The sequence below is a fragment of the Hesperophylax consimilis genome, chromosome 25 (assembly GCF_061612785.1).
Source record: "Hesperophylax consimilis isolate HC1 chromosome 25, BYU_Hcon_1.0, whole genome shotgun sequence".
In the NCBI taxonomy this organism is placed as follows: Eukaryota; Metazoa; Arthropoda; class Insecta; order Trichoptera; family Limnephilidae; genus Hesperophylax; species Hesperophylax consimilis.
In genome coordinates, this window is record NC_142860.1 from 175,056 (window position 1) to 201,630 (window position 26,575).

General features: G+C 32.0%; 2 protein-coding genes across 2 annotated transcripts in view; both read left to right on the forward strand.

Annotated features, from left to right (window-relative positions):
* LOC149411415 (farnesol dehydrogenase-like) overlaps positions 1-9,521 on the forward strand; it is a 43,508-nt gene extending 33,987 nt beyond the window's left edge. Inside the window, exons 2-6 of the mRNA XM_089646654.1 lie at positions 705-868; positions 2,501-2,660; positions 3,649-3,775; positions 6,426-6,561; positions 9,444-9,521. Coding sequence (XP_089502780.1) covers positions 705-868; positions 2,501-2,660; positions 3,649-3,775; positions 6,426-6,561; positions 9,444-9,521 — 665 coding nt within the window. The remainder of the gene's footprint in view (positions 1-704; positions 869-2,500; positions 2,661-3,648; positions 3,776-6,425; positions 6,562-9,443) is intronic.
* Positions 9,522-15,075: 5,554 nt separating this feature from the next.
* On the forward strand, positions 15,076-24,856 carry LOC149411416 (farnesol dehydrogenase-like). The gene is made up of 7 exons (XM_089646624.1): positions 15,076-15,220; positions 15,783-15,987; positions 16,592-16,751; positions 17,812-17,938; positions 18,606-18,741; positions 21,285-21,431; positions 24,749-24,856. Exons 2-7 carry the CDS (start codon positions 15,793-15,795, stop codon positions 24,794-24,796), a joined length of 813 nt encoding a protein of 270 aa, XP_089502750.1. The 5' UTR covers positions 15,076-15,220; positions 15,783-15,792; the 3' UTR covers positions 24,797-24,856.
* The last annotated feature ends 1,719 nt before the right edge of the window (positions 24,857-26,575 follow it).

A 26,575-nucleotide genomic window follows, 5' to 3' on the forward strand; every position in this document is an offset into this window, starting at 1 on the left:
TAAGAATCAATTTTCTGTTGAGGGTAATTTCAAGGAAAAAAAAGAGTTGTATATTAAATATAATTCAAAAGTCTCTAGCAATTTTGAAATAAATCGTGAATTTTGTATTTCTTATCTGATTTGAAACTTTTTATTTTATTTAAATAGCACTTTTTGAACGATTTTTCTGATGATTCTGAAGATAATACCGGAGATAATATCAATATATAAGATTATATCCCCACTAATATAAGAACCTTTAGAAATGGGGGGCCAGATTTTAGAAATGAGATTTCAACTAAACTTATTTTATTATTAAAAGCAAACAAGAAATATATTGTTTTTTAAGAAGATATAACAAAAATGAGAGTCAAACATATTTATTTGATTAGAGTTACGCAATACAAAAATAATTTAAAAAAATGAACAAAAAAAAAATAATAATAAAATAATGAGAAATTTTTGATTTACTGTTTTTTTTTTTACTGTTTTACATATCTATAATTGAGTTTTTTCGTGTGATAATAAATGAAGCACGTGAGGTTTTCAAAAGTATTAATGCTTCGGCAGACTTGAAAAAGCAATTTCAGTATCTTACGTCAAAATTCAATAATGTTTCCTTTATGTGCTGAATTTAAAATTTAACAGAATTTTCAACTTTCTTACAGAGTCCAGTGTTTCTTATATTTCCACGATGATGTTCCTCAAGTCCGCGTTCCTTCTAGTTTTGGTCAATCTCCTCAGTGGAGTGTCTGCAGAGTGGAGATGGTCCGGGAAAGTGGCGGTGGTCACTGGAGCCAGCTCCGGTATTGGAGAAGTTATCGCCTTGACTCTGGCAGACAAAGGAGTCATCGTTGTTGCATTGGCTAGAAGTAAAGAAAAGCTCGAGGTAAATAACTGACTAACTAATCATAATCCCAATTGCCACCTACAGATATTGGGAATGCAAAAAAAACCAACAGTTATTGTGGAAATGTGAGGATGAAGACATCAGACATCTGAGAGGACTCACTATAGAATCAGGGTTTATAGCCTAAATCTCAATTTAACTCAACAGGAGTAGGCTCCTGTCAATGGAATAAAAGAACAAGAGAAACAGCATAATGGGTTGATTGCCAGAGTTTAAAAAGATCTTTTTTTCAAGAATATATTCTGTTCATTCAATAGTAATATGTTAATTCAAGTTTAATTTGGTAAAATTTTTAAACAGCAGTTGGCTCCTCTCAATGGAAAAATAGAACAAAGGGACAGCGTAATGGGTTTATTGCCAGGGTTTTAAGATCTTTTTTCAAGAATATATTCTGTTCATTCAATAGTAATATGTTCATTCAATGATTTAATGTTTTGGGTTCCTCGCCTTTTTTTAAAGATATATTGAAATTTTGAACATAAATATTTTCAGCCTTGCAGATCTCATCAATTTTATCGGGGAACTGATGAAGCCGACATACGTTGGCTAAATTCTCGGTAGTCTGTACTTCATCGTAAATGGGTACGACGGCTGTGACAACACATTATCCTATTGAAAAAGCATAAAAAATTGAAGTTTAGGGTAGTGAGAACCTACACCGTCTCAGCAGGGTTCCTCATAAGCTATTGTTTTAATTAGATATTATTCTTTATAATTTAATACATAATAAAAAAATAGTATATAATAACATAATATATAATAACAAATTGTATAAACAAGAAATGAAAACCCACAAAGGCTGCCTGAGTGTGGGTAATATAAAACCGATTACTATATTTCCAAGTACCTAAAGTTTTTTTGTTTTTAGTTATTATAAAAACTAAAGAGAAAACATTATGTACTACAGTTTAGAAATTTACAGCAAGTGACTTGAAGAAAGGATAGATAAATTTATAGAAAAAGCGTTTCAATATCAGCGTCATTTAGCCATAATTTTACCTCTTTTACATATTTTATCATTTGAGTTTGTAATGGTAGAAGGTTAAATGTAAGAGGACCAATAAAACTGCTATGTGTCTGCATTAATTAAGTATTGGTTTAGGGAGTGTAAAATATATTATTTTTCTTTTTCTCATTCTGTTTTCATTTATTTTGAAATTATTTCTGTTTTTAAGTAAATATTTTATAGTTTGTAATATAAATTATTTACGAATATTAAATAATTTTGATTTTTTGTATAAAAAGTCAGTCGATAATGTTTTTGCTATATATGACTTTAATTTTGTGTTTTCGAATTATTTGTAAAGGCTTCATAAACGTATCAGGTGCACCACCCTATCCTATTATGCCATAAGTGATTGCAGATTGCACCAGGGAAAAGTAGATCATTTTCAATTTACCAATGTTTAGATTTTCCAGTCTATAAAATATGTCAGTAAGATATATTAATTTAGGAGTGTTTTGATTAATATGTGATTTCCAATTGAGATTTATATCTATTGACGCTCCTAAATATTTAATATTTTCGACATTAGCGAGTTCGTTGCACATGAAGCACATTTCTTGTTTGCAACTTATGGATTCTAATTTTAAAACTTATTATTTTCACAGGCACTATCCTCCAGAACTAATGGAACCATCCATGCAATGCAGGGTGACTTCACCAAGGAAGAAGATATACTTTCTGTTTTCAGAGCTATTGAAGAGAAATTGGGAGGTGTCGACATCCTCATCAATAATGCTGGCACCGCCAAGCAAGGAATGTTAAGTGGTATGCTCGATTTACTTATATAATATCTGTAGTGTATATAATATGTATTATTAAATAACTACCTAGTGTTGCTCTTCTATAAACACAGTTTTCTGATATTTTGGTTCAAAGCTATAATCTCTTAACCCTAAAATTGTTTCCTTGATCAGCATTAATTGATCTTAGAAATTTCTACTTAAATTTCTAAGCATGAGTAAGATCAAATTAGACGTTATACTTCAGATCACCATCCATACACAATATTGCACCATTTATAACGCTACTAAACTGTTTAATTGTATGCCCATTACTCTGAAGCAACTACTAACTGCAAATACATCCGCAAACATTCACAAAAACATAATATATCACAGCCTGATCAAAAATCAATATATTTTATTTTTTCAAAACATAATAACTCCAAACCAAACATATTTAACTAAACCATAAAAAGTGTATAGTAAATAAACACGTTTTTCGAGATTTTACGAACTATACTCACACTTACAATACAAATATATGCACTTACATATATGTTAACATATTTATTTTTATTTTTTTAAATTAAAACTTATAAAAAATAAAAACTTTCTTCTACATCACATAAATACTTGTCACACCTATACATAACCACGTAAACACCTCAGCACAGGTTCTCCCAGTGAGGTGTTCACGAAATATTAAATTATAAAAATAAGAATTGTTCACGAAATATTAAATTATAGTTATAAGTTTGAAATATATCATGTACAAGTATAAATAATTTTGTGAACACTGTAAATATTATATAGAAATAAATAAAAATAAAAAAACTTTAATGTTTATCGAATGTTGTATTACTCACATACAGTTTCACCTTCTCAAACCTACCTTACACACAACAAATTATAGTTATAAGTTTGAAATATATCATGTACAAGTATAAATAATTTTGTGAACACTGTAAATATTATATAGAAATAAATAAAAATAAAAAAAACTTTAATGTTTATCGAATGTTGTATTTTAGATGGCGCTACCGAGGACTTCAGGGCAGTTCTTGACCTGAATGTGCTAGGCCTGACTATTGCCACGAGGGAAGCTCTCCAAACAATGAGGAAAAGAGGCGATGATGGTCATATTATCAATATTAACAGGTCAGTTTGCTATTCACTTAGCCTTAAATTTTAATCAAAATCAGGCGTACCACCTAAAACCTTTCTTACAATAAATAAAGTTTTAAGCAATGAATACCAATGGTTCCATGGCATCTGAAGAGTTCAAAGTCACGAAAAAGCCTTATTTATTTATTGTTTTGGTGTTTAATTCGTAGAACTCCATTTAATTTTTTTAAATAAATTTAAAATAAATCAAATTTAATTATAGTTATAATAATTATTAAGTTCTGCAAGTATTTTTGTTATTTTTACAGTTTTTAATGTAACAGCTGTTTCGGCTTTTGAGGCCATTATCAAACTGTGGATATGTCCACACGGCGACGACTTGTTTATATGATTTTATTTATCCCCACCCAGTTGAATTTCTATAATGTTCAAAAATGATTCATTAAGAATTGGAATAACCAAAATATTTGGGAATCCAGCAGTGTTTGCACACCTGTTAAAATTAATGACCTAAGGGTTTTCTTAATTGTTGGTACGTGGGTGATTATGTTAAGGAATTATATTGTTCGGGTTTTTTGAAAATATTAAGCAGGGGAGAATTGATCATTTTTGTTTGATTATTAATTAGGGTTATGTTTGGATCATTAGTTCTTTTATTTATCTCTAATTGTTCTAGTAAATTTAATCTAAAACCCTTTCTTTCTATGTGTTAAGGTTTAGGCTCATTGTTGTCAAGCGGGACGTGGTTTTTCTCCAAGAGGTGAGCTGCGAATTTTGAATCAATTTTATTATTTTTATAGCAACGCATATGTTCTTTGAATCGAGTTGAAAAGGGTCTCCCAGTTTGTCCAATATAAACGGCATCACAGTCTTTATGGTCGCATTTTAATTCATAAATGCCGCTATTTTTTAGTCTATGGATTTTACTTTTAGAGTTTTTGAGGTTAGTTCCTATTTTATTATTAGTTTTAAAAGCAATATTTAGACGAACTTTTTTAATTTCTTTCGCTATTTTTAAAGATATTGGACCGAAAAATTCTAAACATACAAATTTATCTAACTTATTATTACGCACCGGATATATTAAATTGATCATATTTTTATATTTTTTCTTTCTTATAATTTTGTCGATGTTCTTTGCCTCGTAGTCGTTACTAACCGCGATTATTTTGATTGTTTCTTTTTCTTTTTGATATGCTTTATTTTCTAAGGGAATGATAATTAACCTATGTACCATTGAATGGTAAGCTGATAATTTATAGGACCAAGGATGAATTGAGTTTGCATTTATTGTTGTGTCGGTAAATGTTGGTTTTCTTAATATTTTGAACCGATTGTTAGATCCAAAAAATTTATTTTAGCTTCGATCTCGTCTTCTACTGTGAAGTCGTTGTATCGTAGAGTGGGCAATGTAGTTACGCTTATGTGTGCTGCTGTAGAATATTGTTTTGTCGTGTTGTTACTGTGGGTGTATGTAGTTTTATAAGTTGCAGGAGTTCATAACAGTCGAATTTAGAGTTAAGTATTTTGAATAAGAACGTTAAATCGTTTATTTTACGTCTATCTTCTAATGTATGTATTGTTAGAGTATTTAATAAGAAATTGTATTTTAAGTTTTCGACAGGGATATTTAATTTTAAATTTATAGAACGTAGAAATTTTTTTTGTATTCGCTCAATGTTGTTAATGTGAATTTTGTAAGATGGAGACCAAACTACTGAGTTATATTCAAATAGACTTCTTACTAGAGATACGTTTAATAGTTTAATGGCTTGTAAAGAATTAAAGTTTTTAGTTGTTCTTAATACAAAGCCTAGTGTTTTCATACCTTTGTTCACAATTTTATGGATATGATTGGCGAAACTTAGTTTTTCGTCCAAAATAATTCCAAGATCTCTCATTTCCGTGATTCTTTCTAAAGCTATGCTATTGATGGAATATTCGAATAAAACAGGATTTTTGTTTCTGAAGAAAGTCAAGGTTTTGCATTTTACCACATTTCAAATAAATTATTTTGAACGCACCAATCTCAAAACTTACTAATATTTCACTGTAGTATATGGCAGTGATTTATATCAGTTATTTTCTTGTATAGTTTGATGTCATCTGCAAAGAGCAATACCTCGACATCGTTGAAGCAATTGGTTATATCATTGATGAAAAGGAGAAACAAAACCGGGCCAAGGTGACTACCTTGCGGTAGGCCACTGGTAGCCCGGAAAGCTGTCGACATCAAAGATTTTATATTAACGTACAGTTTACGATTTGACAAATAGCTACTAAACCATTTAAGCATGTTATCCCTTATTCCTAGAGCAAATAGTTTTTGGATTAGTAGTTTATGGGATATTTTGTCGAATGCCTTCGAAAAGTCTGTATATATACAGTCGACTTGTTTATTTTCTGCAAATTATTGTATAATGAAGTTTTGAAATACCGTTAAGTTAGTTGGGGTGGATCTTCCTTTGATAAAATCGTGCTGTTTTTGATTAATTAATTTTATAAACATTACCTGTTTTTTTTCACTCTTTATAGCTTTAAATTAATTTTCAAGAGTGTGTTGAAGCGTGTAAAATTTTCCGCTGTCCTGGGTTGACCGGTTAAAATAAAGCCCAAGTCCTGTAATGAGTGTTTTACTAGTAACTATCCCCAAACTGTTATATAATTTTTTTTACTATTTTAGTATTGCTGGTCATCGTGTGTTCACCTCGAAGTGGTTCCACATCGGTTTGTACTCAGCCAGTAAATTTGCAGTGACAGCTTTAACCCAGGGACTATCAAATGAACTGGCTAATTCGAATTCCAAAATCAAAGTCTCGGTAAGTGCTAAAATCGTAAGGTTAGAGGGGAACATCTAGGACACTGAGCCAGCCTAGGATCTCATCTATTCCGCCGGGGAGTGAATGCAGCGGGCATTCGTTCACCACATGTTCGGTGGTATGCTCCAAATCACAAATTGTCAAAATACACTTCTGGTTCTGTTATTTAACATGCTCAACCTAGGTTTAAAAAAAATATCTGTTTTTTTTTAATGTTACATAACTCAGATTTTCAGGGATTTTGGCTCTGTTTTAAATAAATCCTGTTCATTAAATATTTTTATAATAGTCGTTTACTCCTGTTAATTATATTAGTTTTTTTTATATTTAACCCACTTACTCTATCATTATGCTTTCCTTTCAAACCATCTTCAACAATCTTCTACTTTTGTTTGAACGCTTATAACGTAACCTTAAATGGTAACATCAAGATATTGTGATCATTAGTACAATATTTTGTTTGAACGCTTATAAATTAACCTTAAATGGTAACATCAAGATATTGTGATCATTAGTACAATATTTTGTTTGAAAGCTTATAACGTAACCTTAAATGGTAACCTCAAGATATTGTGATCTTTAGTACAATATTTTGGAATTTTAAAATATCAATTAGGTACTCTTATAATTATTTATTTATTTATTAAACGCCATAAAAGGCTTTTACAGTAATGTGATACATTAAATTATAAGTACGCAGTGATACATAGGCGAATATTAGTATTAAATTTAAGAAACAATATGTATATAAAATGACATTGAATGTGATACAGCTGAAATTTTCTTAAGGCATAGAATGCTACAATAATAGAAAACACTTCATTTAAATAGGATAAAATATACAGAAAAGGTGACTTGCCAACAGATATAATCTAGCAAAGTATTATAGTAGCGCGAATAGTAGTGAGTTTATTGTTACAATTAAATTTATATCTCAACTTGACCACTATGGCCGGAGTGTATGGCAAAGTAGCTGCAACAATTTAGGGCTGTCAGAGACTTGACAATTAAAAATAACATGTTTCATTAAAATAATACATCCGTTAGCCAACACTATAAGACATCTGAAGCAAGCAGTTTATATTGATGCTATACATATACATTTCACATATATGTATAAGAACACCATACATATGTTACACATAAAGAAGAACATGTCAGTATGATGCAGTACAAACAGACATTTAACATTTCACAAACATATATCGATTTCTAAAAAGATGGAGTTAGACCTGTGTTAGACGTTAAGTTAGTTAATAAGTGAAGTTAGTTATTGGAAGGGGATTTAAATGAAATAGTTCATCAAGAAGAAATGGTTAAGTCCGGCCTCAAGCAACCAAATATTTTCAAAATATCGGACAAAAACAAAAACATTGGGTCGGGGCTGCAATGTTTTTATTTTTATGTTCCATCGGCAACGCAAAAGAAAAACATTGTGGCTCTGCCCCAATGTTTCACGTTTACACAATCATTTGGTTTAAGAGTTGTGGTTATTGTCGCTGAAAAATTGCCTTTCGATCAACTAAAACAAAAAAAACTAATGTTTTCACATTTTTTTGAACCACTTCAACAAATTAAACCTTTAAAATTTTCACAATGTAACAGCCCGGTTGGGCGTAAAAAATACTTTTTGTAGATCTCATGAACAACGTCAACTATCGAGTCCAAAACTATCCTATTTTTCAAGCAGGAACCTACCATAAATATTCACAAAATTTCAATGAAATCTGTTAGGCGGTTTCGTAGATAAACGTATACGAAAACATTGCCATGTGATTAATTTTCAGAGTTTGAATATTTCAAAGGCACACTTGAGAACAACTATATTCAGTGTTTTCGTTTAAAAATAAGGCCGCTGCAAAATAAGTACTTAAAAACTATTCAAGCTTATTACACTTTATTACGCATAATTTGGGCGTGGTCTATCCATGTTTAAAGTTGGGTGTCACACCTCACAATAAACTTCCTCAGGAGAGGGGGTCAGGTCGATTGAAGAAATGCCGCCGAATATCAGTTTTTTGTATGGGATCTGTCACAGATGACAACCGCGTAATAGCGGCGTTCAATTTAACCGTCGCATAATTTTCAAATATAACCTGGCTAGAAGATAATGTCACCACGCAACTTATAATACATAATCTTTTTAGGTGTGACAGGTCTATATAATATTGTATGGCGAGCAATATGGAGTTATATCAAACACTTTGAACTTATAGCGTAATCTTACACCACTTTAACATAGTTTGGACGTGGCCTATATGTATTATAAGTTGAAGCGTTACTATAATATTCTTCAGGAGAGGGGGTCAGATAAACTGGGAAACTGCCACGGAATATCATTTATTTGGGATCTGTTACCTTGACCACGTGATAACGGGGCTCCGAAAATTGATCTGACCTCCTCTTTTCCTACGGCAGGTGAGTGGGTCGCATAATAGTCGCACGCCCACCCTTAAAACACATTATCTGTCAGGTGTGAAAGGTCCGTGTAGCGATATGGAGTTATATAAAACGCTTTGATGCATATAGCGCATAGACTAAATACATCAATGAAATAGCGTAATCTGTCAACCCCTTCAACAAAACATGAACACATTCGACTAAATTCAGTTAAAACCCATCGAATAATCACCGGACGTATCTTTTGCGGATTTAGGCGTTTTTACGTAACGATTTATTAAGTATACAATCATCTCGTAGCAATATAAATATATAAATACTCGTATATACATGTAAACACTGGAGTTCTTTATATTATTTATTATAAGCTTTCTAACGCAATGCAATACCAAAAGAACTGGTGTAAATGCGTTCACATATCGGAAATACGGGGTATTTTATTACAAATGTTTAATTGGTTTAATGTTTTCGATTTTTTTCAGAGCTTAAGTCCTGGAGCGGTGGATACTTCACTTTTTAGGAAAATCACAGGTAAAGTTGCAGAAGGATCTAATGAATGAATTATTATGTATGTGTTTGTAAAAGCAAATATGGGCGTACAATACAATAAAGAAATTAATATTTACAGCAGGATTTGCTTCCCCATTTCCCACAATTGAACCTCAAGATATTGCTGATGCAATAGTCTACATTCTCTGCACAAAACCAAACGTACAGGTATGCGTATTGAATAATTAAAAAAAATACATATGTTAATTCATATAATTTTAATTTTACTGTGGTTATTATTATTATTGTTTTCACAAATTTAAAAGATTGAGAAAATTTATTTTCGTATTTAATATTATCAATGACTTTAGATAAGTTATTATTAATTAAGGTTATTTATTTAGATTGAAAGATTTAAAAAGTGTGTGTTTTATATGATAGTAAGAGTTTATTCCAGAAAGTATGCAGGGGTAGTGTAATGCAATACATTCCATAGTTAATCAAAGTATAAATAATATTAAAATTTTTAAATATTTGAGTATGGGAGAGTTGAGCGCAGAAATAAAAGGATTTATGATTGCCATTCAGGATAGAGTCATTAACACTAAAAATTATAGGAAGCATATAAACAAAGATAAAAATCAAATTAATGAATTATGTAGAAATTTTTTTGCTTTTCCGGAAACTAAAGAACATATTATATGTTCTATATTAGCGCCGTCTGAGTATGCATTTAAGCATAATCAAGTTTTAAAAATAATTCACCAAAGTTTGGTTATTAAAAATAACTTGATTAACTGCCGTAAGATAGTAAACATGTATAATTACCTACTTCATGCAACATTTTTTTAATTTAAAATGTTTTTTTTTCTTTATTTTACAGATTTCAGAATTAACTATCAAGCCAATTGGATAAGCAGATTAGTAATACTAGATCACAGTTTTCTATATTAACTGCTAAAACATGAAATATAATAAACCTGAGCATTTGACAAAAGAAATTTTCTTTATATTTCAAGTAGTCGTATAGTATTTTTTTATCAAATTTCCTGGCCATAATCTCAAAGTTTTTCAAAGTATTGTGGAAACTCATTTAAAATCTACATAATTTTGTTTCATGGATTTGTTCAAAATCAAATCGATGACATTTTATCTCTTTTTGCTGATAAAAGGGTATTGATTGTATTCACTTTGTAATAAAAAATCTACAATAGATTTTTTGTAAACATAAAATATGAGAAAGCAGAAATACTCGTAGTACAAACATATATTATATTAACTATGCAATACGCATGGGTACTTTAGGTAAGCACGCGTTGTTAATTCGATTCCGTGAAAGAACTGGCCCGTTATGATATAATTACTGCACTTTAATAGAACTTTCACAGAATTTGAAAATTTACTTTTAAAAACTTGTTTTGTGATACAACTGGATCCATTGAATTTGTGTTTAGTGGTTCTAATTTTTTTTTTTATCCCTGTCTTATTTTCCTTCTTCCTTACTTCATAACATTGGTACCGCAATATTTTTCCGTCTGGACTCTGAGAGGCGTGCGAAGCATGACCTAGACAAAGCGAGTAAGTATCAAGCAATAGTTCAACAATTTTGCAATAGTTGATTTCGTTCGACCACCAAGAGTAAGAGAGTACATCAGAAGGTGCGGGTTTAATTCCCGTCGGCGGCATTTATTTTTACTCGGTAGATATTTTCAATTTGTATTGATTTTTCAGGCAACTTGTTCGCGCAATATATAGGGGATTGTTAAGTATGCATCCATAGGCTTAATGGACAAGTGTAATGTCAATACAAAATCCTGCAAATGTCCTACCTACCCTTTTACCCATCCCAAAATGTCACCATAATAAAATTATTGTTGCGACACATGTAAAATCGGACAAGTGGTGTCAGTTGTTAATCAGAATTCATAGTGATAACTAATATCAGACAGGGCGATTACACATATATTGTGAAGTGAAATCAACCAACTCCTGGAGACGTGTGATAATCATCAACGGGTGAGTCCATCTTTCCTGCATTCCAATCTGGGCTTATCTTGTGCTCCAGAAGCCCAGATTTATACCTTTTGACTATTGCACTGTCCATCGGGTTTGTCGGATGCATAAATCGTCCCATAACCTAGCATTCGGTGTAGTTTGGGACTGGTCCTTTGGGCGTGTGGCATAGGGCTTTGCTCTGCACCACCTCTAAAAATATATAGTGGAGTCGCAGCTTCGCGACACCACAACTAATTATTTGTTTTCCTTTATGCTATGCATAAAACATTGTCTTATAAAAATTAGTTAATCATTAAAAAATAATTATATACTTGTAGACTAAATATTTTTAACAAGATTGTTTTGCCGCTTTTTAAGGCGAGGCTCACTGCCAAATAACTATTTTTAATAATCTTTCTAATGAATTGGTGTATATTATAAAAACCAAAAAATTTGCTTTAATTAAATTGAAGGTTTTCCTATCGCTTCGCTTGAGTAGAATATAAATAAAAAAATAAATTACTCAATACAAAATATAAATGCAAAGTACTACAAAAAATATTTTTCAATAGAAATGTTTGAACGCACAAAGGAAACAACTTAAAAAAAATACAGTTAAAATTATCTGTGACATATTTACTTGATTGACTTTTTCGCTTTCTCGTAAAATTATTTACAAAATAAGTAAAAACCAGTTTTTTTCTTGAAATCGAACGTTTCTAGACTCCGTTTGTCAAGCGATTTTAATGCCTATTACCTATAATATAATGTATAACAAGAATATACACATTTTTGGCTTGTAGCTTCCTCTAAAAGAGACCTTGAGCTGATAATTCACAAAAACAACTTCTCATTATATAAATAATTACACTATATTTTAAACAAGATTAAAAATATATAAAAAACAATATGATATCCGTAATAAAATTGGTAAGAAAATAAACAACAGCCAGCCGTCTTACGTAATACCAATTATTAAGTTTGGTTTTTTTTTGTAAGTCATTGCCTCACAGTAAACTGGAGATTAAAATTCGTATATATCATGTGAACAAAATATAAACGGACCACGTCTGCGGTACAAAGAATTTTGCAAAGCTTTTCGTGTCCATCATCAGGACAGATATATAATTACTTTATAGTATCCATACTACTAAATTTTAATCACATGTTAATGGATCCTCAGCACGAGAGATCCCAGTGAGGATAAAATTATATCTTTTTTTTCCAAAAAAACACTTATTATTATTATAAAGTTATAATAATAAATAAATGATACCCCAAAAATAATTGAATATACTACTTTTGGCCGTGAAAATCTCCAATCAAGATTGAGTCAATATTTTTTTTCACAAATCCACACATGAGGACTATGTCATCTTTGTCGTGCAATCGGGTGAATAGAAGATAAATCAAAACATTTTCAATATTAAGTACCTACCTATCAAAGTTATGTCACAAAATCGGACGAATGAAAGATAAATCAATAAAATTTCAATATTAGGTACCTACCTACTAAAGTTATGTCACACAATCGGAGGAATGAAAGATAAATCAATACATTTTAAATATTAGGTACCTACCTACTAAAGTTATGTCACACAATCGGAGGAATGAAAGATAAATCAATACATTTTAAATATTGGGTACCTACCTACTAAAGTTATGTCACACAATCGGAGGAATGAAAGATAAATCAATACATTTTAAATATTAGGTACCTACCTACTAAAGTTAATTTTAAATGTATTATTATGTATTTCGTATTTTTAAGTTTAAATTTATTATTTACTTTTCAAATTTATTATCTTCTCTTAAATGTAATATGTAGATTAGATTTTCATATTATAAAATGAAGGCCTCAGCACGGATAAGCCACCCAGTGCGGCCTACATTACTGGAAAACATAAATTGTAACAAAATAATTTACCAAATTAAAAAAAAAAGTTATGTCGCACAATCGGACGAGTGAAAGATAAATCAATAAATTTTCATAATTAGGTACCTATCTACTAAGTTTTTTAAAGGTTATTTAAGGTTATGAATAGGAATGAATATTAGGTACCTACCTACTTTATTATTTAAAGGTAATTTAAGGGTATTTACATTTGAAATGGATTAAACCGTATATGGTGACCAGATCTGAATAGCCAGGTAACCTTCATATTCCCTATCTCCGAGCAATTGTGCTCATATAAAAATAAAAATAAGATTGAATCATTTTCGCCATTTTTTAACAGCTGGGCGAATTGCCCAAACAGTTTGTTCGATAAGAGTGTGATTGTGAATTCTATCAGGGGTTAGGAATCTTTTGTTATTGAGGGCCATTTATATATTTGTAATAATTCTTACTGACGATTTTCAGAAGTAGGTTGGAGGGAAAAGTGAAGTTGGCGAGAATCCCAGATAGAATTGTTAAAACTTCATTTATCAAGTAAGTACCTACTAACTGATTTTTATCAAGTTTTAAAAAATATGTCACACCTCACAAGGATTCTTCCAATAACAATATGGTATAGCACAATGCATGACTCGACATCCTCTTCTAAAACGAAAATGCAACATAATATATTAAACTCTATAGAAAGAAATTGATAACCTCATTTGGAAAACGGAAAGGGTTTCTTTCGAATTAGGTTAGATAAAGCAGATAAACCCGCTACCTTATTTATCATTACATTTGAAACACAAGACTGCTTTTGACTCAAAGGGGATTCTGCATGTGAATTCACAAGCTATTAATATAAGTGCATTCCGAGCATGCAAATGGTTTTTTTCGAAATTTGCGTATAGTCTACGAATAGATTTTTATAAATGCGTTTGTAATACGTGAATGGTTTCCTTCGAATTTCGAAAGCATTGCCTGAAACTTGAGTTTGATTTGCGCTCTTAACGGTTTTCCAAATGAATTTTCTCCGAATTTTGCATTTTTAATTTTGAAATTGATGGTTTTATATTAATTTGATCAGTAATATGGTGTGATTTATAAGATGTTTGAAAACATAGTGAATGGTAAATTGAACACAAAGCTTATCGTAATTATTGATGCCCACATTTACCACAATAACGTTTTCTTCACCAATAAAACTCAAAAACGATCAATTATTACAGAAAATACAGAATAAGAAATAAGCTGAGGACAGTTAAGCGTGTCAGTCTGTCAATGGGAAAGAAAGCAAAAAAGGTTGAAAGTGGTTATTAATTTACCCCTTATGTAATAGCTGGGACTGACATTAATGTTATAATTTATCTGGTAAAGTCCGTAATAAAGCTGAAAATTTTATCAACCAATAAATATTAAGGTATCATCTCAAAATCATCCAAGTAGCCGAGAGTTGAAATTATGGACTTGCATGTTAACTCATACTAAGAAAATCAATTATCGAATTCCAAATTAAGAAAAAAAAACGCTGTCACAAAATTCCCGTGGATGATCATGCTGACAAGCCGAGAAAGAAAACCATTCTAATGTTCCAAATGCAATTTCGTATTATCAAGCTTCTAGGCAACCGATAAGATACTTAACACTTGTACTTGTTTACATAAATGCACACACATACGGCGCTTTGAATTTGATTGAACTTTGAACTCCTTTTTTTTGTCTTCTGTGCTTTTGATCTAGATGTGAGTCGGATCAAAAGTCCTGGCAGGCTTGATCTGGTCCGCGAGCCGAACGTTCCCCACCGCTGAATGAGATAGTGAACAATTCACGACAAACCAAATTTGTATTTTTGTATTACTTAGATAAGTTATTCATTTGGATCCGAACTGGAAGAAGGTGAGCGCTCTCAGATAATCACAATTTTTACATTACCTACTTTAGATATTTTCATTATGAGTATATAGTTAAACAATATGTTGTAGAAACACTACTTTTGTAAATCGTACCACACTATAGAAGATTGTTAAAACACTAGAACATTGTTAAAAAAACTCCATTCAGGAGGCCCTGACGTTTCTCTCAAGGCTTTTGTCAAAAGTTGGTGACAAAAATATGTTTCAATTCCTAAATATCTACGAAAATACAGAAAATCTTCCGTAGACTTTAAAAAAGATTTTTGATTGTGTATCTGTCACTATATGTATATACATAAATTAATGGCGTGAGTTATTTTGAGGGCAGAAAAATATGTTTATTTTCAATAAATAATATGAGTTTAAGTCTTGTGCCCTGTGGCATACCAAAATCCAATGCTTCGTAAATTATATTTTAGTGGATGAGTTTATCAATATTTCAGTCGTTATCGTTAATTCACTGTACAATTTTTTTACAGATCGTTAAGTTTAATAAAACATAATTTTGAAAAATAATTTTGAAAATGGATAACTACTTTTTTTAGGTTTTCTGCAATGATGTTCCTCAAGTCGTCATTCCTTTTAGTATTGGTGGTACTCCTCAGTGCAGTATCTGCGGAGTGGAGATGGTCCGGGAAGGTGGCGGTGGTCACTGGAGCCAGCGCTGGTATTGGAGAGGCCATCGCTTTGACTCTGGCAGACAAGGGAGTCATCGTCGTTGCACTAGCTAGAAGGAAAGAAAAACTCGAGGTAATTAACTAACTAACCAACCTCTGCGAAGAACAAAATGTTGAATCAAGGGATATCACCAAATACCCAATGACCATCATGGTAATTTTTTTAAGTACTAGACAGAATTTTTTAAGCATGGGAGATAGCACAATGGGCGGCCCTAGTGCTTACAGGAGCAAATATGTAAACCGTCTGCGTTTTATTAATAACAACGGCTACAACATAAAAAATATATATAGAGTGTTAGGGGAAATACTTGAACCAGTGATTCCTGGCATTATTTGGATTAAAAAATGTTAACAAAACTGTGGAGTTTAATTTTTTCCATAACCAAACAAGAAAAATCCTCTACATGTCGTCACTGGTCGTGGTCACTCAGATGAATACTGGCCTCAATGAGTAATACTCTCTCTCAGTGGTGTTTTTAAATATTATATTTAAGAAATATTTTAAAAGTAATTATATCATTTTATAAGAAAATACACTAATGTACTATGTACTTATAAATTAATACACTAATGTACTATGCACTCCTCTTCTAAACACAAGCTAACGCTTCTATGGAAGAGTAGTAATCAAATCTCTTAATATGTAGAAACCCAATTTAAACATATTTTCACAGGCACTATCTTCGAGAACCAATGGAACAATTCACGCAATGGAGTGCGACTTTCTTAAGGAAGAAGATATTATTAAAGCCTTTGGAGCCATTGAAGAAAAACTTGGAGGAGTTGACATCCTCATAAATAATGCTGGGACCGTCAGGATGGCAAAGCTAACTGGTGTGTATGAATTCATCAAAAATATAATAATTTACTTTTTCCAAATGTTTTTTTTATTTTGCGTGTTATAAGAGTGCTTGAATTTTTTAAACACGCTTTTTACAAAAGCTTTGAAATGATTAATAGCCATATTATGATACTCCAATATAGTTTTTTACTCGTACGTCTGGAATTTCTAGTTCATGGTGACCATCCTAAATTCGTAACATTATTTCCAAAATGATCAATTGAACTTAGAAATATCTTTTTAAATGTTTAAGTATCTATATTTATATTGTATTATTCACGCATAACCGCTTTTACAAACACGTTATAAATAATATATATATTTAGTGGAATATTATTAATGATGTAAATTTTGTTAAAGAAATTATCAAATAGAACAAATGCAAAAAAAATAATAGCTAACAATAATATTTATTTTAGAGGTATGTTGTTTTAGCCTTCTAGTAACTAAATTCGGTGTAGTTGAATATATCAACTATTTCTGAGAAAATATGGTCAATTGTATGTAATATAGGTAGGTACAGGCAAGTACATACATGACTCAGTCCTGATATTGTGTATTTCTAGTTGTTATATGGAAAGTGATGAGGCTAAGTAAATCAAGGCTGTCTAACAATTTTTTTTGAAATATGTATTTTTATCTGAGATTTTTAGTTAAATAATGTAATCAAGTGGTTGTAATTTATGGTTTCTATGGGTAGACCAAGTTTATAGTTAGTATATATCTTAGAAATTAATGCTGTATTTGTGAAATTAAATCGGAGAGAATTTTAAAAGTGAGGTGACCAAGTAGAAGGATTATATTCGACTTGACTTCAAAGTTAAGAAGAACATAAGATTTTAATTGATTTTACGTTACGGAGAATGAAGTCAAGAAAGAAAATTAAAGTAACATTATGCACCTTCAAAATTTTGTATTGGTAGTTGAAAGGTTGATTTTTTGTGAAAAACCTAATGACGTGGCATTTACTTATGTTCAGATAAAGTGTGTTAGATACACACCAATCTTGTGTTATAAATTTGTATAAGTTTTTTCAATGTTGTTTCGTTGTAGAAGGCGCTACTGAGGATTTCAAGACGGTTCTTGACCTGAATGTGCTAGGCCTGACTATTGCCACAAGGGAAGCTCTCAAAACAATGAGGAAAAGAGGCGACGATGGTCATATTATCAACATTAACAGGTAAATGATTCATTTATATAGGTAACCCTACCAAATATTAATGTCTAATAATAAAAATAATAAATAAACAAAGAAATATTCAAACACTCCTAACCTCCCGACTCTTAATCAAATGCGTTGTAGGTACATTTTGTTTTAAATCATCCAGATGTATTTGTAAATTAGATTTACAGAAATTCATTAATTCAGTTGTGTTATTTGCACATATTTGCAGGTTAAAGGGTGAACGTAATGTACTTTATAATCTACGCATGGATAGTTGGCGTTAATTTAATAATAAAAACTATTTTTCAAGGTATGCTTTGAAATATTAAAATAAATTTTTTGTTTTCTCCTGTACATACGCAATATAAATATGAATAAATAGTTTTGTCTGTCTAAAAATTCCATTATCTCAATATTGTATGGGTGATTCAATCTATTATTGTATAGGTGATTCAATCCTATATTGTACAGATGAATCAATCCAATTTTTTTTGGTGCCGAATCCAATATTGTATAAGTGATTTAATTCAATATTGTATTTGTATTTACAAATGACGTTAACTATGTTTTGCGGATTATGAAAAAAAAATCAATGAAATGAAATGCTTGTTTTTGTTTCAATTACTTGTAATAGGTGGCATGTTTTTTTCGAAGATTTTCATTTAAAGTTTTATTTTTTCAGTCTTGCTGGGCATCATGTTATCAGCATTAAGGGATTTTCCTTAGGTTTGTACCCGGCTAGTAAATTCGCAGTGACAGCCCTAACTCAAGGTCTGTCCAATGAACTGGCCGATGGCAATTCCAAAATCAAAGTCTCGGTGAGTACGACAAAGACAATACTAGAAGATTAATTTCGGTATTATAAGAATTCCTGCTTCTCCTGATGTTTCATTCCAGTTCCTTGTGCCTAAAGCAACTGTATTGGGATCTGTACAAACCAGCCACCTAGGTTTAGGCCTTTCAACACTCTTTCGTTTTGCAGATGTAGATAATGTGTTTCTTTGGTGATAAGCCTCCCAATCTTGCTATGTACCCTACCCAACGGAGACGTCCCAGTTTTATAAACTTTTTTACTGACGGAAGTTTTGCATGATACTCGCACTGGATAGCTTATAATAAGAAAATATTATTATGATTAGCAGCAGCGCGTGGCGGTTCATTTCAGTGTCGGCTCGTAAGTTTTGGATGTACTAAAATGCTAATTTTACAAAAGTTGGCAGTTTTGTTGCTGTTGTAGCTGAAAACGATATTTTTTTTTTTGAAAATTCGATTTTTTGTGTGAAGATTTTCATGATATTTCAGTTTGGCCGTAAAAAAAATAAAAAATCCATTTCAGCTACAACAACATTAATAAAGCCATATTTTCTAATATAAGCACCCTAGTACCTACACCAAAAAGTCAAGAGCCGCTACTGTTTGATTCCATTGGCAGTTTAATCGGAAATTAAAAAGGAGAAAAAAAATCTCTCATCTATGGAAAATGATATCTGGTATGTATGGAAAGACATACCAGACTATTGTTAGACCCGCGATAATGTATGGCTCCGAATGCTGGACTATGTACAACTCCTACTCTAGGCAACTCGAATCAACAGAAATGCGAATGCTTAGATGGACGGCAGGAGTATCATTAAAAGATAAAATTAAAAGCTCACGCATTCGTGGTAGCCTGGGTGTCACTGACATAAACAGTAAGCTAGAGGAACGACAGTTAAGATGGTATGGGCACATAAGACGGAGACCACCAGACCACACTGTGAAGCAGGCAATGTCTATAGAGCTTCAAAGACAGTCATCCAGAGGTAGACCAAAGAACTCCTGGATGACCCAATGCTCCAAAATCCTACAAAGAAACGGCCTAGATGAAAGCGACTCAGAACCGAAGAAGCTATAACCTGAGAACGAGAAGAGCCGACCCCAACAGCCTACCTAGGCAATGAGTTGGGATAGTGCTAGGAAGAAGAAGAAGATCTTTATGTTTTAGGCTGAAATTTTCCATAATTTAATATATTATGTTTAAATCCTTCCCTAAATTTAAAAAAAACGTTTAAGTTGGATTTTTTATCTCGGAATTTGAATACTAAACATAAATTTGACCGGTCAGTGGTTAAGTGGGCATAGCGCTTGGGTCTCACCCGAGCGTCGCGTGTTCGATTCCTCGGCTAGCTAAGTCCTCCATCACAACACAAGCAACATTTTCGGCTTTCTGTGGTGGTAGTAGGAGATTTTCAAACATTGTTGGGTTATTCGTGACCCGGGAATGTTTGTCTTTCTTTAAAAAAAAAAAAAAAAAGTGTGGTAAAATTATGAAACTTTTATTTGTTTCATTATCTGATCTTTTTTTATACTTTGTCTCATTATCAGATCTTTTTTACAATTTGTCTGATTATCTGATCTCATTCATAATTTGTTTCATTATCTGATCTTATTCATAATTTGTTTCATTGTCTGATCTTTTTTATAATTTGTCTCATTATCAGATCTTTTTTACAATTTGTCTCATTATCTGATCTTATTCATAATATGTTTCAATGTCTGATCTTTTTCATGATTTGTTTCATTGTCTGATCTTTTTTAAAATTTGTTTCATCATCTGAACTTATGGGGAGTACACTGCACAAATGCACTTTGCGGAAAACCGTCACAGGTGGTTAGATTAAAATCAAGACTGTTAAAATAGTTTTATTTAAATTATTATGCAAGACAAGACTCCAACAACGGGGGCTTACTAAAGACTCCCATTAAAATTAATTCCGACAAATTATGTATTTATTTTTATTATCCTTAAAGGTTTTTCAACTAAAAAATAGCGGAAAGCACCAGATTTTATTTTTCCTGACAATGAATTAGAAAGTTCCCAAAGTATTCCTCTAGATACGCATATCTGAGACTTAATAATAATAATACGTTTATCAAAAATAATTAAAAAAAACCTCATGGAAAGGTTATTTTTCTAGGACTGCCGTCATCATTTATGTCGTTAAGAGTTCCACTTTAATATTTTATTTTAAAGATTTGCTAGGGAAAATTCAACCGTTGTTCTGTCCAATACCCAAGGCCGAACGTCGCATATTTTTGTGCATGGCTTCTTCACTTACGTCGTTAAGACTCCGACTTTTTTAGGACATTGTCACGTGTTGGCATTATCAGAGGGAGAGCAATAAAATTACTAGAACTGAAAGAAGTGCGGATGATTTCGGGATGCGAATGTACGGAGAACCATTTTGGAAAAGGAAGAGCGCACCGGTTTGGAGACGTTAGAGCTCGAAAGAAATTATTTTTCTTTTGAAAGTAACCGCCTTAATATTAAAAAAACTTAGTTGAATTTAATTGTAAGTATATATTTTTTGTATATTTTCAGAGCCTGAGTCCTGGAGCGGTGGACACGGAACTTGTTAGGAACCTATTAAGTATTTCTGAAGGACCTGTGTCTCCATTTCCCCAACTTGAATCTCAAGATGTTGCTGACGGAGTAGTCTATATTCTCAGCACAAGGCCAAATGTTCAGGTATGTATATTGAATAACTAACTAACTTGGCAAGGAGAATGGACCGCCACACAACTCTGTCTCTGAGAACACTTGCTTTAGTACATCGTCTAATGATGAGCGACCGATTATTTATCCGGTTACAGGACAAGATTTCTTATTTGGTATTTTTATTTGGAAAATAGATCTACAGAAAAGTTCTACAGTTATTTATAGATTAATTAAACTTGTTTTAGAATGTTCATTGACTAGCAGCATTCCTCTTGTCATGCTTTGCTCTGCTAGAACATTTGTTTTGCCGTGCGGTGTCTTGAACAATTCCTCGCCGACGTTTTCATGCGCGTATAAGCCGCAGCAATCCAAGAAGAATGTGCTATCAGGCAAAATAAGACTCCAAGAAAATCAGTTATGGGCGTGAACGCGCTTTAAGTGGGTGGAGCTAGATACCGAATGATTTCGTATTTTTTGTATCAAGTTTCATTTGCTTGCCGCGTTCGCCAAAACATTGCACAGTGTGACACGGTTTGATTTCACACGGACAAGTTTTATAAATATAAAATTGTTGGCATTAGTTAATTAATTGCATTATTTGCAATTAATTTGAGTTCATCGGTACAAATTTACATTGGTATTTTGATATCAAAATTATAAGTTCCATAAACGGAACAGTATAAAAATATAATATTTTTACAAATGAAACTCTTACTATAACGTGAGCGTCGGGCAAATCCCTGTTATCAGGGTATTGTATCAGGTGCAAGATTTGCAGAACGTCTAGTTTCTAGGCTAAATCTATCCGACGCCTGAAGTAATTCCATATGGTACATCGGATAACTTTCATGCGTCCGCGTATACTGCGGATTTTTTTAGAAACTAGACGTTCTGCTAATGTTATCCGAAGTACCATATGGAATTACTTCAGGCGTCGGATAGATTTCTAGGCTAAATCTATCTAACGCCTGAAGTAATTCCATATGGTGCTTCGGGTAAGATTCATGCGCCCTCGTGTACTGCGGATTTTTTTATGGATTTCTTCCAACATATTTATATATATTTAGTTTGGCACTGAGTTCATACACCACAGCATTCTCCAACTTACTACTTTACTTAACTTTTAGGGAATAATCTGTATATTTTATAAAAATCAATATACAGATTATTGTTTGTTGTCCCTTTTAGACTCAAAAACTATTGGCCCGAAATCGCTGAAATTTTTAAAGTGTGTTCTTATTAGTGTCAGAAGTGTTCAGAGAGTATTGGTTTGAATGGTAAAATAAATCAGGGACGATAGAAGACTCAATTAACTCAGCAATGGAATGAGATACGGAGTCGAATAAAACTCGATATAATGTTTTTTTTATTAGTGGGGGATGCTCGAGGAAGACGTGGCACGATCAAGTGAAAAAAAACTTTTAAAAAATAAAAATTTTACAATTCTTTAGAATGATATTATTTCTACCTAAAAATGGACCCAGTTTTCAGGAACACTAGAATTCAAAACCTAAAAACTTTACCCCGAACCATTAAAAACCCCTAGCAACGCCGGTTACACGTCAGCTTGTGTATTATAAATATTATTTTAATTAATATGTAATATTTTATCATTTAAATAAAATAATAATTATATCATCGAACATGATTTTAATTGCATCTAGGTCATTATTGATAATTACATGTTCTGATGGGTTCCATGATAACTCAACACTGACAATTCAACACACTTTTAAAAATTGAAATAAAGTCATTAGAAACGATGAAATTTTTTTTTAACATAACCTAACCTACAAAACCCGGTTAATAAAGTTTTTGTTTCATCACTTTCCATGACTATATATCACTTTTTAAAGATGTGATGAATTATCATTGTGACGATTTATCCGGTAACCAAGGAATATATACATAAAATAAATGTTTTTTTTTTAATAATAAACTAATTTTTAGAAGACAAGGTTTTTATGCATAGCACAAAGGATAACAAATTATTATAAGTTATCTACTTCTAGGCGACGTAGCTCAGTGGTCCAGAGCACTTGACCGGACATCAGAAGGCGGGGGATCAATTCCCGTTGGCGGCATTTATTTTTACTAGAGTGATATTTTCAATTTGTATGGATATTTCAGGCCACTAATTATTACTTTTACCAATTTTTTAGAAATAAAAAAAATTAATAAATGGTAGAAGATATCAGCGACGCCAAGAGGGAGCACGGAGCGATCAAGTGAATCAATTAGTTAATGAATTAAAGATCTCGATACCGTATTTGATCTCAAACTAACGCTCTCGGATCTCCGGAACTCCTGGAGGTTATCATCAGAACGGTTACCGGATAAATCGTCACAATGATAATTCATCACATCTTTAAAAAGTTATATCTAGTCATGGAAAGTGATGAAACAAAAACTTTATTAACTGGGTTATGTAGGTTAGGTTAGGTTAGTTTAGGTTAGATTAAAAAAAAAATCATTGTTTTTAATGACTTTATATCACTTTTTAAAAGTGTGTTGAATTGTCACTGTGTTCAGTTATCATGGAACCATATTCCTTATATTCTGCAGATATTATGAAAAATCTGCATACGACAGGAAACATACTTGCATCTTTCAATTAATTATAATTTTATGTTAATGAATACTTTAGAATTATATAGGTATTTTGTTGCAAATAGAACTGTGATGTGTTGTTATCACAGTGATAATCATCATCCTTTTAATTAATTTTTGTTCAAGTTCCTTTATTTATATTAGCCTCCAAATTTATTCAGAGCTTTATTTCGGTCCCAATCTCGACATTACTTTTATGTAGGTAATAAAAGTTATAGCAGGTTCATATTTAAGAGAAATATATACATGAAAAACATACTTACGTTAATTGATGGTAACATTAATATTAGTGTGAACATTCTAGAAGAACACTTTTCTTAATATTTTGTTGAAAAACTTCCAAGCTTTTTAAATTTTCATTAATCTTACAAAAGAAATTTTTAAATTATATCATGTGATTCATACATTTTTCCTTAAAATAACTCCCAAAAACATCGTTTAATCTTTTTAGTTCAGAATAATACACAAAAAAATTAGAATATTATTTGTAGCGAGGTATTAAAATATAATATAAGTTTTTCATAAAGTTTGCTGTATTCTGTAAATTCAGATATAATAAAATTATATTTTCGTGAAGGTAGATACGAAAGTGTATATTAATCGTAAATGAAGTATAAAAGTTGGACATTACAATTTATAATTAAACAGCCCGATTGCTTGACTTGATTTTGAAGCGATGTAGTCGTTATGTAATTTTTGACTAAATCTTTAAATTTACTTTTCTATTTATTTCACAGATTCCAGAACTCACAATTCAGCCCATTGGACAAGCGCTGTGCAAATAATAACATTTTGATTTATCTGTTAAAACTTGTATAATAAATACGTTATCAAAATAATAAAAATTTATTTTTGTGGCTTTGGATAAAACTAACTAACTAATTAACCATCACGCCGTTTCCCCGCAGGGGTAAGCAGAGAGGACGGACCGTCAAACAACTCGGTCTTGGTACACACTTCTTGCCTTATTCACATTCATACATCGTCTCATACATACTCTTCTATTATTCTGAGTCTTGACATGGCCCGACTCGAGTATCTGATTCACTTGGTCGTGCCATGTCTTCCTCGGGCGTCCCCGACTTCTGCTACCATTTGTATTTGCATCATATATCCTCCTTATACTCCTATCCTCGCCTATTTGCTCTACATGCCCAAACCATCTAAGCGTCCCTTTCTTAATCTTACTCATTACGCTTACATCAGCCTTACACTCTTTGCGGATCTCAACATTCCTCACACGATCAAACATGGTTTTACCACACATACGCCTCAGGGATCTCATTTCACCAGCATTCAATCTACTTTTATCCTTTCTTTGCCAGTTCTATGCCTTACTTCCATACATCAATGTAGGTACCAGCACTCCGTTGTGGACTGCTAACTTTCTCTTTTTGAAGTGAAACTTCTTTACGCGCGTCATGCAATTTCGAGGACCGGAGTAAAACCGACTCATGACCGAAACGAAAATGCGGGTACCCCCACCACCGATTAAAGTTCATTTGATCTAGTCAAAGTTTTGAAGTAACATATAAATGCTTCTTAGCTCATCCCGACAACTGGCGTTGGTGGTGTAATGGTCAGCATAGTTGCCTTCCAAGCAGTTGATCCGAGTTCGATTCTCGGCCATCGCACATTATTTTTTTGTTTTTAACGCCTTTTTCATTCAATATCTTATTTTTTAGTAGGTCAGAACATTTTTTAAAAGAAAATAATATTGCAAAATAATAAAAACACTTATCTCACTGTGATAAAACATTACTCCGCTAGAGCGCGCTTTGCGTTATTGTGTTGGATTAAAATTATTATCTAATCCGTATATTATGATAATTGTATTACATTTATTTAATTAATTTATTTATTTTGATAATATGTAATAATTTACAGAAAAAAAAATTAAAACTATCTCCCTCTGATAAAATATCCGTTCGCTAGAGCGCACTACGCGATCTTGTGTGGGATTCTATTTCTGTACATTGTACATTATTTTTAAAAATATATTATATTTTGGGTGTGATGTAGGTAACATTATAAAACATAACAAGCTCTCATATTTTCAGAACCTACATAATATAATCAATTTATGCGGCTTTGCTTACAGTTGGTGCTCAGCGTGGTTGGCTTTCAATCAGTTAAGCGAGGTTCGATTCTCGGCTGTGGCATTTTTGAAGTGAAACCTTGTTGAGGTGGGGGAGCCGCTCACGAACGTTCTCTCTCTTCTCTTCTTTCCTCTCTCTCAGACACCAGCGAACTGCGCCACGCCAAGCATCAGCTGAAACTAGAAGTTTCACTTCTGTCTTGCGTAGGCTTGACACACCCACTTTTTAGACAATTTTTTGTTAGCGCCAACTGCGTTCAGTCCTCCATTAACATTATAAAATATATTTTATAAAACTAAACACAGGGTATCGGGGAAAGTGCGCTAACATCGGGAGGTAAAAACATGGTAGAAGTAAAAAAAATAACTGTTTACGAAATTTTAATGTTTTTTTCTGTACACAGTTTTTTTTCCATTGAAGAATAATGATTTTCCCACTCAAACAAAGCTACTTTTTAACTACCTT